Here is a 21606-nt window from a genome sequence, read left to right as displayed (position 1 = left end):
ATCCTCCTGTAGAGTCAACTTAAGGAAATCCTCGATTCCTCGGAGTGCTTTTGATAGCTTTAAACTGCTAAGCATAAACGTCTGTAGGTGGAAACGACAGCTGTCAATAGACACATGAAGACGTGTTGCCACAGAGACATTTACAGAATCATGTTGTAGACATGCAAAGTAGATGCGTCCAGCATACAGAACCTGTGCACATCACATTTGTTAAATTGGATACTGTACAATACACATCTGCACATTATGAATATTTCTGTGTATGACTGTTCCATAATTTTGAAAGCATTTTCACAAATAAATGGAAATTAAATTTTTTCCGTACTTCACTACAAACAGAGTTCCCTTTTTGCTTTCATTTCTAATAGGAAATTCGCAAAATGAACATCTGGGCAATGCCAGATTTGTCAGCTAGTAACAAATACGTCTTTCAGTTCAGGTACTTTTCCAGCTTACCTAAAGCACATCCAAGATGCATAAAATAATTTTGAAAACGACAGGTCACTTACCTCACTATAAACATTTTCAAACATAAATAATAAGAATGTACTGTGAAAGACAGACTAAAGTGAGTTACCTGAATAAATACAACCTCCTAAATGTTGCACAGTTTGACTTCTAATATGGGCCGTAACAGAGTTTACAAAGGTTGTACCGTCAATTCTCAACAGGGTTGACTGTGTTATATGCGTATTTTTAGAGCTGTTGAAAGCTTTAGACACTGTTTATCACAAAATACTACTAAACAAACTAGAAATGCTAAGTACAAGAAGAATAGCTAATGAGTGGTTCCAGTCTCAAATAGAAAAATAGGATGCAATTAGAACACTCAATGATGTGAACAATTGCTCAGTATATGATAAATTAACACTGAAACAAAACAAACAGCATGTCCATCAGATTAAAGGGAGACAACGCATTGAACAAAGGCTAAATCTATCACCTGTGTAGCAAACAGTGTTTTAAGGGGTGAATGGATATAGAATGAACACACAAAGGTAGTGGCAAAAAGAATGTCACCAGCATGTTATGCACTTAAGGTTGTAGCATCAGTGTGCAAGAGCCAGTGTGTCTTACGGCATAATATTCCTACGTACATTCAATTCTTAGCTACGGGATTCCATTTTGTTGATCAAATGCACAAAACAAAAATTTTCAAATTACAGAAAATAACTTCAGATACAAAGTAATAGCCAGACTCATTGTAAGGAAATTTTTTTTAAAAAAAAAATGAGTATCCTTACTGTGTGAAGAGAATACATCTACCAAACCACTGGACACTTCACAAAAAAAATTAGTACCTATGTCATAAATAGTTCTACACACAATCATGAAACAAAGGCCAGTTTGGACCTACATTTACTCATGGAGAAAGAGAGAAACTCAACAGTATTTTCTACCACAGATTAAATTTAAGGAAATTTTGCCCAAGGAGATGAAAGAGTGAGCTCAAATACATTTATTTAAAAAGACAGTTAAAGTCAAAATGTACCTCTTAATAATGAACACTACACATTTAAAAAGACAGTTAAAGTCAAAATGTACCTCTTAATAATGAACACTACACAAAAGATTACTTACGAAACAAATAAAACTGCTGACACATCAACATATGATAAAAATGCATTTCTTTCCATAGGAAAATAATCAAGCAAGATTGCTGGTGCACAGTACTGTTGTCCTGCCATTTCTCTGAGTGCAATATCTCACTTATCATGAAGGGATTCTGCCCAAGTTTTTTTTTCAGACAAGCAGAAAGGAAGACAGAGAGGTAACTACAGGCACGACAGCTTGGCCATTGTCCTAAAGTCATTTGCAAGTGTGTATGTGGGCGCGCGCGCAGAAAAAACACACACACACACACACACACACACACACACACACACACACACACACACACTGGCTAAACTGACAATGTGTAATTAATTTTCAAATTACTGAGCTATCTTGTTTCAAGGGGACAGTCCATTTGACAAGACAGTGGCATCTGATTCAGCTGGATAATGGCTCGTGGTCAGTCTGGCCGTTCTGATTTAGGTCTAGCTAAATCACTTCAGGAAGATACTAGACTGATTCCATCAACAGGGCCACAGCTGACAACCCTGTCTTCTTAATTCATATGCCTGTACAGTGTGTTGCGAAGGGAGTGCGGGGAGAGGAGGAAGCAAGCATTGGCAGGTGGGGATGGGGGGGGAGGGGGAGGGGGGGGGGGGGGGGGAAGGCACACCTACCAGTTGCAGTGCTGGCACTACAAATTGCGCGTCATGCTTACACGAAAGCAGACGAAAGGCTTGGAAGTAAAACTTGCTTTAAATGTTGTTCGTAAACGAAACTGAAATCGTCATGTGCGTGTAATATATATATATATATATATATATATATATATATATATATATATATATATATATATATATATATATATATATATCTGCCCTCTGTGTGTTCCCAAACCATTCATCTGATTGCGATGAAATTTTGGTGATTTGTTCTCCGTACACCCACGAAGGTTCCTAGCCGAAAAAAAAATAGAAATAAGACACATTCTTGAGGAGATATGACGTCATAAACAATGAGATGCCACCGCGGGAAAATACCCAGATTTATGCGTCCACTATTTGAGAATGAGAGCACTTAGCGACTAGCAACAAACGTTACATACAATTTCAAACCTTTACGAAAATTTTTCTCGCTGACACCCCCCACAAAATAATGAAAGGAAAAAAGGTTGTCGCTTACTACATTTTCTCAGTACATACCGTAAATCTGCCGCAGTACACATGACGTTTTAATGTATAATTTCGTTACTATTAACTCTAATCGCAACATATTTCGCATACAGTACCCACTTATATCAGTAAATGCGCTGGCAAATTTGTCTCTTTGTGACATATAATTCAGGAGATATGACGTAGTAAACATCGAGATGCGTGAAAAAGTGCCGCGTCAGGCATGACGTTTTGTTCTATTATTTCTTCACTACTAACACTATTTGCAACACGTTTCGCAAACGTGTTAAAAAAAAGTATATAAAACCACGGGCGTATTCCTAAAAAATGTTGCGCCAAAATTTTAAATCAGTCAGTCAACAACTTTCTGAGATTTCCTCCATTGCGAAGCACGGGCGTACTGCTAGTGTTTAATAAATATCTTAACTGCAGCAATGAAGTATGCTTATCACAAGGAAAGGAAACAGTCTGAAATAGAAATAAAATTTACGACACAATGAATGGCAGATTGTTCTGTATTTATTCAAGATGTCATACTGTTGTAAAAACATTTAGAGCCATGTGGTCCACCACTTTCATTGTCACTCTGTTCCATTTCTGTGTTTGAAATAGAACAGAAATACAATTTTTTCTGCTCCCTTTCCCTTTAGCAGCATTCAATCACACGCAATATAATTTTGTGAGCATCGCTACGTAATACTGGTTTCCTTCATACCGTATGCCTACCGGTAGGGGTTGTTGGTGACTCCCAAGATAGGCCAGCAACTGCCTCTTCACTCATTATGATAATGTTTAGCACAACTGCACAATAAAAACACGCAGAACAGTACAGCGCAAAACAATAATGAAGCAGACGACAATGGCTACCTTGTACAACACAGTCAGCTACGTAATGTTGGCAGCAGTCGAAACTGCGTGCCTACCGAAGCCTCCCGACGTCTACCGACTTCTATCGATTCAGGACTAGGAAGAGGTCTGCCATCTAAAAGTTTACATACTGTACATATGACTTGTTTCCATGTATTAATCTAACAAATACTGTGTTAGTGTCAATTAATCCTTTGACAATTAGATTAGTAATACTAAACCTACAATTTCATGAGATTCTCAATGTTATGAAAAGCATCTTAAATTCCAGTCTCTGTGCAATGACAACTAAGTGACTGCTTCTTTAAGAAACTTACAGAAGTCAAGGTTTTCATGCTGCTGACATACAGTATTGATTCTGAAAGGCAGTAAATTGTATGCTCTATAGCATAAATTAAAATACCACTGAAAATAAAAGGGGAAAAAGGAATTGTCTGAAATTATTATAAAGTTATTTACATCAGTGTGAATCAATAGTTTAGGTCTTTGAGCCACTTTAAATACTTTTAATTAGGAATTTATTTCACTCTGCCAGAACTGTTTACGAGTTCTTTGTCATTCGTCTTATTAATTACTTTATTTTTGCGTATATCACAGGAGCATTAAGTCAGACATTTTGCCATGTACTTATCATGAATTTTACTCAGGTATACATTACATTTCGAACAAAAAAGGAAAAAATTAACATAGGGGCAGAAACATCTAAAGTAATTTAATCATGTCTGCCGAGACCCGTATATTCTACCAACGCCCATTCTGCGCATCTAAATATAAACTGCAAGGTAAGTATCCAAGTCTTCCTGTGCACTGACTTGTTTAGAAGATGCTTTTTTAAATGTTATGACTGAATTTTTCATATCTTACTGAACACTCAATAATGAATACAGAACCAATAATTAAATTTATCATTGTATCACTATTAGTGAAATAAAAACTTCATGATTAAGAGAAATTACAAATTCAAGATGCAAAAACATAGAACTGCAAGCTTTTTAGTCAACTGTCTGAACAGATGTGTGCTATTTTTAAGATTTAGTTTATTTACATAAAATGTAATTGGGAACAAAGGGCCATTTACATTATATCCTGTTCCCACTATCATTTTGCGAATGCAATTCCAAAAGCTGTCAAACATTATAAATGCTTACGCAACTTTTTCTAATTTAAAACATTGATTTGATATAGGAAAAATCATCAAATATACCTCTGTGCCCCAAAGTAATTATCCATCACAGACATTAATTGCTGTTTGTTGGTGGCTCAGCAACTAAGTTTAAGACTGCACAGTGGGCCACATTCTCATTCTCACTGTTATAGGTTCTTGGCAACAGCCATGCCATGAATTCTCTGACATACTGGAGCCCAACAGGTCAGTAGTCTAGCTAAATCCGGAAACATGAGCAAATTTGGTACCATTTACGTTTTTTAATAATTTTTCTGCTGTACTCACTAGCTTATGAAGAGTATTAGCTTGTAATTCTGCTCTTATTCTTCAAGAATAGGTATGCATGTATCTCAATCCAGTTACACAGGCATTTCAGATATAGCTCTAAGGATACTATTTTTCAGGTACATTTAGTTTTCTAGAATGTCTCAACAAGTTCATCGTTCTTAAGGAAGAATAGGCCACTGAATTGAAATTTTTAGTTAGACATAATGAAAAACTCCATTTATGAATAACGTGTCACACAGTGAAACGGTCTGAAGCACTTGGGGGGAGGGGGGGGGGGGGATGTGGAAGCCTGTGTTACTTCATACTTAATTCATCTGTACAGCTCTCCCCAACCTCCTTTTGATGCATTATGTTCTTATAAACCCTTCTGTCTTTTATATCTGCACATAACTGTCTAGCTAGTTCTGAAAGTCATTTTTCAAGAGCAGTTTAAAACTAAAACACACACACACACACACACACACACACACACACACACACACACACACACACACACACACACACAGAGATGGGAGGGAGGGAGTTGGACATAAATACAGAAACTAACAAAAAAATTCCCCAATACCATCACACATGCAATCCATGTAATACTGGTACAGTTCACTGGAAACTTTTCTATGCACTGAAGAAGAAAACAAATTTTAGAGTTATAAAAGGAAGTGTAAATATAAACACACATTCTTAAGGTCTAAGGTTTAAACATAGTGAACATAATTATGAACTATGTTCAGACTGGATTCTACTGGAATCTTTGTGCACAGCAACTGTGACATAACAAAAAGTCAGTGTATCTGAAGTGATTCATACACTCAACACACTTGTAAATACACACATTTTTCCATGACCTTAGCATATACATAGTTAACTGAGGAGCTGACAGTCTAAAGAGTACAAGTGCTCGCTGAAGTAAGATGAATACATGACTGCCCAAGTTAAATGGCTGTCTACAAAATCATGAAAGTTACTATCCGCTACGTCATCCGAACAAGACAGAGGAGGGCAAAAGCACCAAAGCGCAAAGTTGCGAACTGGTGCCAGTGCCCTAGACTCAACACTTGCATGAATTCCACCAGCACCACAGACGGCGCTGAAGGATAAAGATATCTACTTTGCCTCAGCCAACTGCTGGCCGAGTACAATCCGCCAATGACTGGACAACAACGGACAAACGCCTACTCGGAAGGTAGAAGAGCAGCCGTTGTCCAGGGCTGACAGACAGGGAACGTCATTTAATGAACTCTTAGAAATGAACAGGCAGTTGTAATTGCATTTGCTATGTACTGTGAAACTTACCTATGATTATTTGCACTTAGCCATTGAGGGCCTTTTTGTGTTTTATTACATGCAGTACTGCAGGCTTCATTGTTCAATAAGCCACAAAGATAAGTTAACCTTTTTAACTCATTTGTGTGACACTGTTCCTAATTTGTTGGAGTGTTTTAGAACCTTCATTCTTCTATCCCGTTACCTGACCCTGGGGCATAGTCATGTAATAGTGCAGGGAGAAATTGTCTTAGCGTTGTACTGCACCAGAAGACGTTTTACGAACTCTCATACTCTGCCTACTGTAACCACAGTGGCAAATCAGCCTCCACAGCAGTAGTGACTGTCTTTGCAAAACTGGCAATGAATGTTTCCAAAACAACCTACACATCATATATTTTTGCCTAATGGTCAGTTAGTCTTTGTACTGTAATAGGTATAGTTAGAGATTGTAGTGCCCTTGGGTTATTTTTTTAATATATTAAAAACACATATGCTCTGCGTCTTACAAATTTTTACAGTAAAACAAGTACAAGCATAGAAACATTTTATTTACTGTGCTATATTTTGAAGACATTTTGGTACACTACTCTATACGTAAATCACCGTACATGTGTGTGAGAAATTAAGGCAGAATTAATATAACAAGCTGAAACACACAGGTTAATAGCAAATATAATAGAAATACCAGAATGAATATATGTTGGTGCAATTCCAACATATACGGGAGATTATTCGTAGCAACTTTCTATACTCCAGTCACTGTCAATGTCTATAGAACCATAGTCATTTCCTTCTGTGGCATCTCTTCGATGTCCTTCCTGGGGCAATACTTGCAATGCTGTACCATCGTGTTGTGCATTTTTCCGTCTTCCTCATTCCTTGCTTTGACTATGTCGTCCTCTTTTTCCCACTCCCTCTTCTTACACCCATGGTAACTGTTTTCTGGGAATGGGATACATTATTATGACTCATGATGAAGTGTGGGCTGTATTTCTTTATTTCCTGAAGATTTTTCCACATCTAAAATTTTATTTCAATTGCATTTTGATGCAAAAGTTGCAGAAGCGGTGTTGATGGGGGCCAATATTGGGCCTGCTAAAATCCACTTCTATAAACTCATGAAACAGTTCAGTGAATACTTTATCTACATTGTCAGAGGATTTTGCTTGCTAATTCAGATCTACCTGATATTCCTCCAGTGTATTTTGTTTCCTTTGCTATCATATCCATGGCTTTAATTGAAGAAAGCTTTTTGTTTTCATTCCCAGTGCTGACCACCTTCACTGCTTCCATCCCTTCTTGGGGAACAAATATATATTTGAAGTGCTGCTTTGCCTTTCCACAGAGACCAAAATCTATCATACTCTATATATGTGTGGAACTGGTGATCTACTGTGTCACTATGTTTATTTTGCTTCAAGAAGTAACCCAATATTTCAAAATAGGGTGTATTTAAAAATGCATTAAGTATTATTGTAAATACTCTTAGTAGCTAAAGCATTGGGCAATTGTACTTAAATAATATAATAATAATAATAATAATAATAATTACATGCCTGAAACTTCATTAAAGATAGCAGCACTTCTTCTTCTGTGAACCATTTCACCTGTATGCATATTCTAAATTCAGTGCAGGCATTGGCTTAGAGTTTCTACTTTATCATCACAAAATGCAGCACTATGCAGAAAATTGATTGTATATCTTTCACTCAGAAGAGATTCACACTTTAGATTACCAAATATGTATTTAGATCATTTCCTTATGAAATGTCACTTGCACCATTTGTACTCTCAGCCCCTCAATTCGAACTCTAGTTTGTTCGAGTTTAATTCAAACTACATAAATGCTAATGTCGTGCAATAATACGCACTTAAGAGCCTGTTGAGTCTGCATAACTCGCTTCATGCACACTCATGATACCTATACTGTAGCTGAAATCTAGCTCTCCAATAAAGTACAGATTCAATCAGAGCTGAATACTAACTTACTCTCTACTACATATGCTTGCTCGTCAGCCTCAATGTGTTAAACGCTTGGGGGGGGGGGGGGGGGGGCGGCTCCATACCAGACCATTCAACCACAGAGAAAAGATCTCAGAAGGTACTGGGGATCAAACCCAGATCCTTCCGCATAATGCTATCCATTCGGCTACAGCTACCACTAAAGTCTGCTGTCTTAGAATGATATGAAAACATTTCACATTTCTCTTAAATCTTCACTTTTCAACCACATCAAATTTGACTTAATTCTACAAATCTACAAAAGTTACTTATTTACAGAGACACTTACCAATGCCAGTTGTTGACATTTGTTGCATCTGGTCGTTCTTCAACAATCCATCGGGGATCACCTTCACCCCACTTAGCCATTTCTGAAATAGAATGACAGTATAATGCATTCATAAGTATGAAAACTTATCTTCAATACTATGTAACTAATGAATAAACACAACAAAACTGATAAGTATCTGGACAAATCCAACCATAGTTTCTGACAGCATGTACGAATTTGTTCTTTATCTTCTCTCCAGGAACCAAGCAACCTGAAACCACCACCACGTAACTGTGCTGTCTTACAATATATTTATTCACAATCGGTTTCAATCATCAATCATCTTCCTAGTGCTGGGACAAAAATAAAAAAGTGAAAACTGAATATCAACACAAATTTCATTTTTGTGAAAATTATTAGCTGGAAAAAATCCTATGAAAAATATTGTGACAACCTCACACGTCATACGTGCTATTTAACCACAAAGAATGTCATAGATAACTTGCAAATGTCAGAAAAATACTTCGCCATAATACCGCCTTCACCAAACAGAAAACATTGAAAATATGAACCCCTATAACAGCAGTAAGTGCACAGCACCACTGCTCAGGCACAACACCCAGTAGGTTAATGCCCCCAAGTGTTGATCAAAGAAGTTACAAGCCTGAAGTCAAACAACAAGGTCAAATATAAAGATCAAGGAACAAGTTCCAAAATATTAGTACAGTCACAGAGAAACACACATGCACTAAAATTACAATAAAAAGAAATACAATTAAAGCAGATACACATGTATACTTTTCGCCCTTTAATTTTATTTATCTATTTTATCATTTTTCTTTTTCACTTCATTTAAATATAATATTATTTAATGCAATAGCTACATGATACCATTATAATATTACACGATATCTTGTCACATGATAAAAGCAAACCAACCATTTGGTGAAAACCACCACATAAGAAAAGTATACATAGTCCTGTACAATAATATGCAATACAATAGTCACATGATGCTGTTGCATTTCATATGACACTACAGTATCATCACATGAGAAAAACAAACTGACCATTTAGTAAGACCTACATCACAAGCATTGTGAAACCTAGTGCTAAGCTTATCCAGGTTACAGAAAACCTAGGGGCCTTGTGCAAAGATTTTGATGGTGGGGACCATGTTCTTGTAGTAGAAGGAGCAGGAAACAGCCTGGTTAGCAATTTGGACTATAGTCTTATGTGTGACCTGGATGTAATAGGAGCAGCAACAGCTCACACTTGTGTGGGGGTTTGTGCATGTTTTGCAGTGCCATGACCAGCCCTGGGTTAATACGGCTGTCAACCTTGTTAACAGAGAGCGGGGGGAGTTACTGTTGGCAGAAATTGAATCTTATATCTGTGCTGTGCCTGTTGACGCAATTGGGAGATGGGGTTTCAACTAGAACTAGTCATGGCCTGCACCTGAATATTGGGGGGGGGGGGGGGGGGGGAGGAGGAGGATAGATTAGTTGATCTTGCAGACAATGTAAAAGGGGGCTACATGCACACAAGACAAAATACCTGTGATTACTGGAGTCAGAGAGACACATTTTTAGGTTAGAGTCAGGTTACAGACAGAATATTGAAAGAGATTAAAACAGAACAGTGCCATAATGTCTGTAGCACTATCCAGAGAAATAAAATTTGTGTGTTTCATCAGAACATTAGAGGATTGTAAAATAAGATAGATGAGCTTCTTGTATGCCTAGAAAATGGGGTAAATTCTGAAGGTATAAATGTTTTGTAGCTCTCTGAACACCATGTAACCGCAGGGATGGAGAAGTTAAATTTAAGGGGTTATAGATTAGCGTCTTATTCATGTAGGGTCAACATGGAAAAAGGAGGAGTTGCTACTTATATTAAAACTGGACACAAAGTCAAAAATATTGAAACAAATAGTTTTAGTGTAGATCAGATCCTTGAAGCATGTGCTTGTGAGTTCCTACTGCAATATACTTCATATAGTAATTTTAACAATCTACAGATCCCCTCAAGGTAACTTTCAGCAATTCATGAAAATCTAGAGGCATTATTGAGCTACGTGTCAGACAAAAAGAAGCAGTCAGTGGTTTGTGGTGATTTTAATGTAGATTTCTTAAAAGATATAGGTAGGAAAAATGAGCTAGAATCTTTGTTTGGCTGTTTCAATCTAGTATCTGTTATAAATTTTCCAACTCGTATGCAGCAGGATAGTAGATCACTTATCAATAACATTTTCACAGACAGTGCTCAGGTAGAAACAATTAATGTGTACCCAGTTGTTAATGGGCTATCTGATCATAATGCACAGTTAATGTAAATAACACATATAGCACCTTACAGGTTTCAGGAAGGTTCATACAAGGCAGGGAGGCTTATTGATGCGAACAGGGTACAGAGTTTTAAGAGTAGCCTTGAAGAGGTAGAATGGGATGAAGTATACACAGAAAATGATGCTGATGCCAAATTCAATTTATTCCACCATAAACTTGTCTCAATATTTGAGAGTTGCTTTCCTGAAATGTTAGCCAAAAAACCATTACAAAGTCAAGTAAGCCATGGATTACTAAGGGAATTAAGATGATGTGTAAGAGGAAGAGGGAAATACATGGACAGGCCAGAATAAGTCAGGATCTGATATTACTTGCTTAGTACAAAAGATACTGTAATATTTTAAGGAAAGTCATTAAGAAGTCGAGAAGCTTATGAGTTCTGACAGAAATTAATAATGTGGATAAGACGATTAAAACTATATGGAATATTGTCAAACGGGAGATAGGGCAGCCTGACAGTGCACAGCATACCATAGCAATGAAGTTAAATGATGATGTGAGTGTTAAAAATACAAGCAGCTTGTGAATTATCAATCACTTTCTGAATGTAGAGCAAAAATAGGGTTAAGGGTTCAGTTGAAGAAGCAAAAAAGTATGTTAGATATGTCATTCCCCAGGACTTTAGGCCTTTTAAAATATTCAAAAAAGTTATGTATTCCAGAGTAGTCTCACATTTCATTTCAGTGAAAATAATCTACTCACGATGTCACAGTTCGGATTCTGGAAGGGTTACTCAACTGAGAATGCTACCTACACATTTACTCATCAAATAGTACAAACCCTAATTTTTGTGATCTTTCCAAGGCATTTGACTGTGTGGATCATGTCACACTCTTAGAAAAACTCGGGTTTTATGAAACTGAAGGCTATACACACAGTTGGTTCAAATCATACTTAAGGAACAGGAAGCAGAAAGTTGTGCTGAATAACACGAATAATGTTGGGAGGGTGGTAAATGTACAATGTCACATAACAATCCAAAGATTTGGTGAGAACGACTAGCATAATAAAAAATCTACATAGACATATAATGTCAAAACATTATGAGAAGCATTAACCTCAACAGAACATAAAAACCAAAATAACCACCAAGACAATTCCAATGTCACGTCCACACCAAAAGTTCAAGGTTAGACATATTGTAACCAACTGAGACACCAAGGCTAAAATCACTTCTAATGTTGTCCTACAGAAACTATAATCATTCATATTGCAACATGTGTGACCTTACTGTCCATTCCCAAACAATTTTATTAAACTAATTAACCAGTAATCTGAACATGGCACATGCCCAATACACCTCATATTATCCAACTGCATCAATATTAAAACTAACACTGAATTTAACTATCAGAAAATACACACACATCTGTTATCATATCCAAATAAGCCAGCTGTGAAATTATGCCTACTCCATAAAAGTGTAAGAGATTCTAAGGGTGGCAGAGATCTACGTAAAATACGCTGTATGTCTCCATGGCCTATCTCATAGTGTATTTATATTGTTTAATATTTGACCATGTGTGCAGATCCATTATAATATTATGTATCTAATAAAAAAATCTAAGACACATGTTGAAAATAGCTAAAAATGTTTCAACATGGAAAATGTAAATGTATAAAAAAGAGGGTGGGGTAGGGGTGTGAGGCATACACAAACCTTATATCTATGGCATCAGCAACAGCATGTATAAATGTTAATTACAACATGCATGTAAAACCATTCAGTATTAGGTCCTAAATAACAGAAAAGGATGTCTAGGTAGAAGCTTATGTGACAAGGGTGTCACTTATGAAAATTTATGTAACATGTAAATGTAAAAAATTTATAAATTTTGATGGGGCGGGGGGGGGGGGGGGGGGGTGGCCTAGGGTAAGATAATTTAAGTACACACCAAGGAACTATGGTTTAACCATTCTGAGTAACTTATATATACAGTACATTAGTGTGTAATCATTATAATGTTGCCACTGATACACCATGAAAACAATGGATGCAATGGGTGCCAAAAGTAAAACACACATTGTTAATATGATGTACTGCATACACTACTCATTAACAGCTATTTATGCTAAGACATACCATCAAGACAGTGTTAATTAAAATGTGTATAGAGCGTCGGGTGGGGAAGAATTTAAATTAAAGCTAAAATGTGTGCGCCTCTCTGGGACTGTACTATAATATACATATATTTCCGAACCTGATTTTTGACTTTGGCTTGTAGTTTCTTTGCTAAACACTTATGCGTTAACCCACTGGATGATGTGCCTGAACAATAGTGCTGTGCACTTACTGCCATTACATGGTCTCATATTTTCAACATTTTCTTCTTGCTTAAGCTGACAGGGTGTGAAGTATCTCTTACTGATATCTGAAAGTCAGCTATGGCATCTTTTCTGGGTAAATAGCATATATGACACACTCTCAACATTTTTCATAAGTACATTTAATTTTTCTGACTAATAATTTTCATGGAAATTTAATTTTTGTTGATATTCACAGTTTTTGCTTTGTTTCAATTTTAATGCCAGCACTGTGAAGAGCAATGATCAAAACCAGTTATGAATAAATACATTTTAAAACAATACAGTATGTACCATGCATTTCTCCAAGTATATCAATGCTGTTAACAGTCTCCTAAAAAAAAAAAAAAAATTTGTGATATATTGTCCAAGCACAGCACAAAAGGCAATAACAACATATGAATAACAAAAACAAAAGGCTGCAATTTGCTTCATCAAACAGTGTCTTGCAGCACTTTCTCTCAAGTAAAAATAAAGGTAGGAGATGTATCCAAGAAGGTTTAGGTGTTCTGAAAGGAAATTCCCAGTGGAACAATTACCAAACGGAAAGAAGAAAAACAAAGACGATGTACGGCACTATAACAGGAGAAAGGAAGAACCAGAAGGACAACAAACACTACAATGGACAAAAAACCACAGAGACACACAAGAAACAGGGAGAAGAGATTAAAAACAAAAAAGATTACCATGCCTGGCTGACCATGAGATTAAAGGAGAAGCCAGCCACTCAAACACATGAAAACCTTCACCACCGAGCGAGGTGGCGCAGTGGTTAGACACTGGACTCGCATTCGGGAGGACGACGGTTCAATCCTGCGTCCGGCCATCCTGATTTAGGTTTTCCGTGATTTCCCTAAATCGCTCCAGGTAAATGCCGGGATGGTTCCTTTCAAAGGGCACGGCCGACTTCCTTCCCTAATCCGATGAGACCGATGACCTCGCTGTCTGGTCTCCTTCCCCACAACAACCAACCAACCAACCTCCACCCTAAAAGCCGTAGAGTGGAGGACAAAGAGGGACAAAGGACACACATTAAAACTCAGCTCAAATGATAAAACCCACCCTCACAAATAAAATGTACAACTAAAGCTGCTGTTGAGGCATTGTCACCCAACACCAAAGGTAGGGTGCTGCAGAGCAGCTAAAAGTGGGCAGTCCAGCAAGAGGTGGACGAGTTATTTGGGAGCCATAGCAACAATGAGGTAGGTCCTCGCGACGCAGGAGGTAACCCTGTATAAGCCACGTATGGCCAATGCGGAGCCGACAAAGGACAACTGATTCCTTGCGAGAAGCCCGCAGGGAAGACTTCCACACAGTCGCAGTCTCCATAATGACACGCAGTTTGTTATGCCACTCCATCTCCCAAAGCTGAAAAACCTTGCAGCATAAGACAGATCTCAGGTCAGTTTCAGAGACGCCCATCTCCAGAAGCAGTTTCCGCGTAGCCTGTCAGCAAGTTCGTTGCCTAGGATTCCGACGTGTCCTGGAGTCCACACAAACACCACTGAATGATGGGACCGGTCCAGGGCACAGATGGACTCCTGGATGGATGGTACCAAAGGATGACGAGGGTAGCACTGGGCGATAGCTTGTAAGCTGCTCAGGGAGACTGAACAGAGAAGAAACAACTCACCAGAACAGGAACAGATGTACTGAAGTGCATGAGATAGGGCCACAAGCTCTGCAGTGAATACACTGCAGCCAGTGGGCAAGGAATTCTGTTCAATATAGCCTCCGCTGACATAGGTGAAGCCAACATTACCATAAGCCATCAAGCTGATGGTGTAAGCAACTTCAGGGCCCCCAGAACACGTCAAAAATCGGGACAAAGTGACAGCCACGAGCGGTGGGGTTAACGGAGTCCTTCGGGCCATGCAAAACTTCCAGACAGAGCTTCAGCTGAATTTTACACCATGGAGATGTACATGAATGGACCTCACGTAGAGGTGGCAAAGGGAAGGTCTCCAGTTCGGATAGACGGGATCGCACATGAACCATAATCGTGAGCCCTGACCTCAGCCGCCAATGTGAGAGATGAACTGCTGCAGGTGGGAAAAGGAGACAGTAATTCAGATGTGCAGGAGAACTACGAATGTGTGCAACATAACTGGCGAGCAGTTGTGCACGTCGGATCCGCAATGCAGGGACTCTTGCCTCCACCAGAACTCTGGTCACCGGACTCTTTCAACAAGCTCCTGTCGCTAGGTGAACACCACAGTGGTTTGCATTTATGTCCTAAACTCTGTCTGTAGTGAACCTGTGCCTGTTCAAACCCCTAAATCTGAACAATTTAGTAAACTTCCGAACCCTTTGTTACTACTACTACTACTACTACTTCTTCAAGGAGTGCGTAGGTTGTCAAAGATGTGAATCATGTTAAAGAACTTCCGTGGTTAGTTGTCAAATTACAGAACCAGGCTTGTGTATTGCAAATTCAGGAAGAATTGATATGTCAGATAATTTTTCCACTAGCCGCAGGCCAGCTGAGTCGATTGATAATTGATGTGCTAAGCAGAGGTGGCTCCTTGACTTGTCTCCAGCAGAAGATTTTAAGAGGCGAGTGAAGGCGTAAGGATCTTGATGATTATTTTTATCGGGTTTAGGCCAATGATGAGACATTATCCCATTATGTAGAAAGAGTAAGAATGGCTATGGTAGCCTTGTGTATCAAAATATCTGAAGTAGAAGCCGTGGGTAGCATCGTGGAAGGTACATGCCCACAAGCTCAGTTTCTGACAGGATTTTTATAAAGACCGCAATTGTTTTCCGAGTTAGAGACATTGGTGGTCGGAGTAGACAATTTGAAGTATTGTGATGGAAAACTTGAGAATGAGCAGATGCTCGAAGAAGAAAACAAATGTGCCGAGTTCCAGGCCAATTTTACAGGGCGTCAAGGTCATGGCTCGCGGTGCTTTAGATGTGGTAGTACAATGCATTTTGTGCATGGCTGTCCCAAACCACATGAGCATTCTATAAACAGCTGACACCAGAAGAAAATTCAGGGGGACCGCCTTGGGGTTGTCGTAAAGTATGTGCGGTCGATACCTCTTGCCTGGGTATTGGTGGGTTCTTAACCTGTGTTTAGTTTGCTTGCTTAAGGAATTAGTGTATAGCTAATCAATTACAAATGGTATATTAATAATAGAGTTTGTGCAGGTTTACCTGTCTTACAAGTAACAGAAAGTGAGTGTCGGTCCGTGGCTAATAAAAAATTAGATGTTGTAGGTTGCATAAAGTGTAAACTCAGGATAGGTGTGTTTACTTGGCCTTGGCAATTTTCGATTATTCATGGCATGACAATACCCGTATTGCTGGCGTATGATTTTCTTGTACGAACTGGTTGTGTTTTAGACTATGCACGGAAAGAGTTTGTTTTTTTTAATTCCATCCCGCAGAAAAATTACAGTTGTGTGACCATAAAGATAAGAACAGCGTGTACCACATACAGGGGGTGGTTTCACTTTTGACATTAGACATTTGTCTTGCAATCAGGCCTGGAAACTGTTAAGACATTCTTTACCAGTTCCTGGACGTCTTTTCAGAAAAGTTAGGGGTAACACATGAGGTGTCCTGTAAGATTAGGGTGCGTGATACTAAGCCAGTTAGACAATTGCCTTATCGGCTCTCTCCACCCAAGATGAAGGAATTAGGTAAGATCGTAAGCAAGTTGTTGGAGGATGGTGTTATCAAACAATCAGTTTCACCTTATGCTTCTCCAACTTTTTTTGTACCAAAGCCTAACGGTGCGGGGTTTAGGCCGGTCATAGACCACCATTTTCTTAACCAGAAAGTGGTATTAGAACCTGTGCCCCTCCCCGATTTACACACTAGTTTTACGTGGTTTGCAAGTGCACATGTGTTTTCCGTGTTAGATTTAAATCAAGCCTACTATCAGATCCCCCTGGCTGAGGAATCTAAACCATTAACAACTTTCTGTACTGATTATAATTTGTATGAATTCAACCATGTACCATTTGGGTTCGCTACTGGGGCGGCAGTCCTGTCCTGCCTTTTAGACTGTGTATTTGGCGAGTTTAAATTCAAATTTGTGCACACTTACCTTGATGATGTGGTAGTCTATAGCAAGAATTTTGAGGAGCATATTGAACATCTGAAACAAGTGGTCACACGGTTAAAGGAAGCAGGTCTTACAGTGAAACCAGGCAAAGTCACGCTAGCTAAAAGTGAACTTTCCTTTCTGGGACACATTGTGTCTGAAAAGGGCATGAGGGTTGATCAATGAAGAACCAGTGCTATTCACAAGTTCCCAGCACCCTGTAATAAGAAGGAAGTTGCCCGATATATTGGAATGTGCAATTTCTTTTGTCAATTTGTGCAAAATTTTGCTGGGTTGGCCGCTCCTCTTAATCAGTTGAGAAAGAAAGGGGATAAATTTGACTGGGGTGATAGCCAGCACGCTGCCTTTGAGGTGCTTAAAAGATCTCTTAGCAATGCGCCAGTATTAGGAATTCCCGGCTAATTTGCCATTTATTGTGCAGACCGATGCATCAAATGCCGGCATTGCTGCAGTTTTGTTGCAACAGCAGGAACACGAACGCAGACCAATAGCATTTGCTTCAAGGGCACTTTCAGGTCCTGAACGCAATTACTCTGTTTATGAGTTAGAAGCATTAGCCGTGTTGTTTGCTACTAAGAAATTCAAATTCTATCTTGAGCATCGGTGATTTCAGCTTGAGACTGATAATCAAGCACTGAGTTGGGTTTTAGCACACCCACGAAAAACAGGTAGAATAGCACACTGGGATATTAGGATTTCAGCCTTCCAGTTTGATGTGGTGACATTCGAGGGTCGCAAAATCTGGTTGCTGGTGCACTTAGCCGCATGTTTGAGCAAGACTGAGAAGATTTCCACAAATAAGTTTTTCAGGCATCATTACCTGCAGATTTGGCAGAGGTGCCGGAACCTCAAGTGGTGGGGGTGGTACTAACCGAGATCCCAGCCTTGTTTAGTAACCTTAAGGAAGAGCAAGAAAGTGATCCCGAGTTAGCCGTGGTCCGAGAGGAGTTGCAAAATGGGCTTTTGTTAGACGGTTATTCAATAGAGAAAGGAGTACTTTGTTATCAAGAGCAACGAGACCAGAAGGTAAGAATTTGTCTGCTGAAGGGAGTGGTACCAGCCGTATTTAAATACTACTATCAATCTGTATATGGTGGACATTTAGGTGGCAAGAAAACACTCACCAAAATTAAAGAACATCTTACTTGGAAAGGGATGGATATCAAAATTCGAAAGTTAGTCAGTGGTCGTGCAGATTGCCAACACAGGAAGCCGGATGTGGGCATGCGTAAGGGATTCTTGCAATCCACTAGGGAATTTCAACCTTTTCAAAAGCTTTTCACTGATTATGTCAGGCCACTTGCACACATTAAGAATGGGAACAGGTTTATTTTTGTAGTAGTGGATGCTCTTACCAGATTTGTCTGGCTCATTCCGAGCAGAAGTACCACCGCAGATGCGAGTACCCGGCATTTATCATCAATTTCCACAAATTTTGTGTCCACCTTGTGGTTTGGTGAGTGACAATGCGCCGGCATTTAGTTCTCCGCAATTCTGTAGGTTCTGTTTTGTGCAAGGTATTCGCCATGTGAAGACTACTCCATATTACCCACAACCTTCTTTCACAGTGCAGATTAACTGCAATTTAAAATCTGCATTTATAATTTACCACTCTAGTGCTCCGATTAAGTGGGACCAGTCATTGAATTGGCCGAGTCTGGCTTTGAACACCACTCAACAAGAGAGCCACGGGACTACTCCTGTGAAGCTACTCTTAAGTTACAAAACCCCTTGAGCAATCTTTGGTCCATAAAGGACATTCTGCCAGAGCATGTGGACCCTCACGAGCTATGGGTTAGACGGGAGGCAGCAAAAAGGAAATATAATTTTGGCACACCGCTGAGAAGAGGCGTATAATAGGGAAAGGCGTGCAATGTCAGTTGGGCTGGGCGACCGGATTTTTGTAAAAAGATTTATGGGGGCAGAGACACTGCAATAATGAGGCAGTAGGTAAATTAACACCCAGGTTCATTGGCCCATGTGAAGTAATTAAGAGTACTCAGTCCGGTCAACTTCCTGGTGAGGGGTCTGAAGACACACAGGGAATTTCACACCCAACTGCACTAACTTTAGGTGCGCAAACTTGGGGGAGCTTTACCTTAAGATGGGAGGTTGATGTGTGCACATCGACATAGCCATTATCGATCTCACCTGGCATAAAGTTTGCCTATATAGCACGAGCCCGAGGCGAGGCACATGAATAGAGTGTGAACACGGAGCAACTACGAGGTGTGAGGCGTGCATGCACTGTGTTTGGAAGCACACTGGGTGGCAGTATAAGCTAGCAACGCGTAGAACTGAGGCTATTGGTAGTGGCGTTGGTGATTCTGATGATTGGTTGACGGGACTGAGTGGACAGCCTTGTTTCTGCTCACAACGGTATAGGAACCATGGATCATTTTTGAGCAAAATTTCAGCCTATTAACTGTGCTAACAACATGATTTAATGTATTGCTGCCTCTTGTTCCCTCATTCGAAATTCTCATCAGCTACTTCAATCTGTGCTATAGGTATTGCTAACTGCCAGTCCTGAACTATTTCCTTAGTAGTGAAATGCCCGTGTTTTCATGGTTTATCAAGTGTGATTTAAAAAAAAAAAAAGAAAAAAGAAAAAATTAATTTTATTTACTGGACCAATTGGTTTCTTGAAGTTTTCCAGGCCATAGTTTAAATTGTCATTATTGTTTGGCCTGTATTCCCTGAAGCACGTATATGAACATGTTTTTTGAGGCTTGTTGAATTAAACCATTTGTTTGTGTGTTTTAGAAGCTTGTCTTGTTACTTTGTGTTCTCTCCCGTGTGTACAATGACCTGCCTGAGGAGACAGGCGAGCTGGGCCTGTTGATTGTTCGAGAGTAAAAGGGCTCTTCCTGAGAGCAGCAGTTTATGCGTAATGAAAAGAAAGCTGTGTAATCCTGCTTTAAGTATGCGCCTCCAATTAAAACCATTATCTCTTGATGCATTTGTAGTTGCGTGAGTGGTGGCGTAGTTTTAAAACCATGAGTTTGTTTAATGCTCCTGTGTTGAACTATTGCAGAAGTTAACTCTAAAGCCAATTACTTGTCAGCTTAAATTTGTTTTAGATATTTCTATATTTAATTAGAGTAATGTTTTTATGATAAGCTTTGTCTTAAAATTTTATGCTCTGTGGGTTTTTTTTTTTTTTTTTTTTATCAGTACCAAGGAACGAAACTTCCTCAGAGAGTTATATTGTAACAAAGTCAATCATGTTTGAGAATTGTCACCTAGTCCTTTCATTAACTGAACCTTTCCTGTGCTACCATAAAGTAACGTTACACCGGCCTCCACCGTGACACTGGTCACTGGACTTGTTCCAAAAGCTCCTGTTACCAGTCTAACTCCACAGTGGTGCATTGGGTTGAGTAAATGCAACACTGACAGCACCGCCGAACCATAAACCAGACTTCCATAGTCAAGGCGGGATTGAACAAGGGCTCCGTAGAGCTGCAGCAGTGTAGAGCGATCTGCACCCCAGTTGGTTTTGCTCAGGCAGCGGAGAGCATTGAGGTGCTGCCAGCACTTCTGCTTCAGCTGATGAAGATGAGGAAGCCACGTGAAATGGGTGTCTAAAACCAGTCCTAAGAATATGTCTCCATTACAGTGAGTGGATTGTCATTAAGATAAAGTTAAGTTTCCGGATGAACGGTACAACGCCAACTGAAGTGCACGACACATGACTTCGCAGTAGAAAACTGGAAGCTGTGGGCTAGAGCCCATGACTGCACCTTGTGGATAGCTCCCTGTAGGTGCCGCTCACCAACACCAGTACTGGAGGAGCAGTACGAAATGCAGAAGATGTCTGCATACAGAGAAGGTGAGACCAACGACCCGACAGCTGCTGCTAGTCCGTTAATGGCCACTAAAAAAGAGGTAAACTCAATACAGAGCCCTGTGGGACCCCATTCTCCTGGATATGAGGAGGAACTAGGGGAGGCACCAACTTGGACATGGAAAGTACAGAGCGACAGGAAATTCTGGATAAAAATCGGGAGCAGGCCTCTGAGACCCCACCCGTATTATGTGGCAAGGATATGGTGTCGCCAGGTGGTGTCATACGCTTTGTGTAGATAAAAAAAAAGACAGCAACAAGGTGCTGGCATCTGGAAAAGGCTGTTCGGATGGCAGACTCGAGGGACACAAGATTATTAGAGTGTCCCTGGCGGAAGCCGCCCTGACATGGAGCCAGTAGGCCATGTGACTCCAGGACCCAACACAACTGCCAGCTTACCATATGTCCTAACAGCTTACAAAGAACATTGGTGAGGCTGATG

At 39.6% G+C, this 21606-nt stretch overlaps 1 protein-coding gene across 3 annotated transcripts in view; it reads right to left on the bottom strand.

The window, feature by feature from the left end:
• LOC126470330 (activator of 90 kDa heat shock protein ATPase homolog 1) overlaps positions 1-21606 on the bottom strand; it is a 95716-nt gene that overhangs the window by 62629 nt on the left and 11481 nt on the right. For all 3 annotated transcript variants that reach the window (XM_050098116.1, XM_050098117.1, XM_050098115.1), the window contains exon 2: positions 8603-8684. In XM_050098116.1, coding sequence (XP_049954073.1) covers positions 8603-8682 — 80 coding nt within the window. In that variant the 5' untranslated portion in view covers positions 8683-8684. The remainder of the gene's footprint in view (positions 1-8602; positions 8685-21606) is intronic.

Source organism: Schistocerca serialis, chromosome 3 (genome assembly GCF_023864345.2).
Source record: "Schistocerca serialis cubense isolate TAMUIC-IGC-003099 chromosome 3, iqSchSeri2.2, whole genome shotgun sequence".
Lineage (NCBI taxonomy): Eukaryota > Metazoa > Arthropoda > Insecta > Orthoptera > Acrididae > Schistocerca > Schistocerca serialis.
Note: the sequence above shows the minus strand (reverse complement) of the source record. Positions and strands in the feature narration are given on the sequence as shown.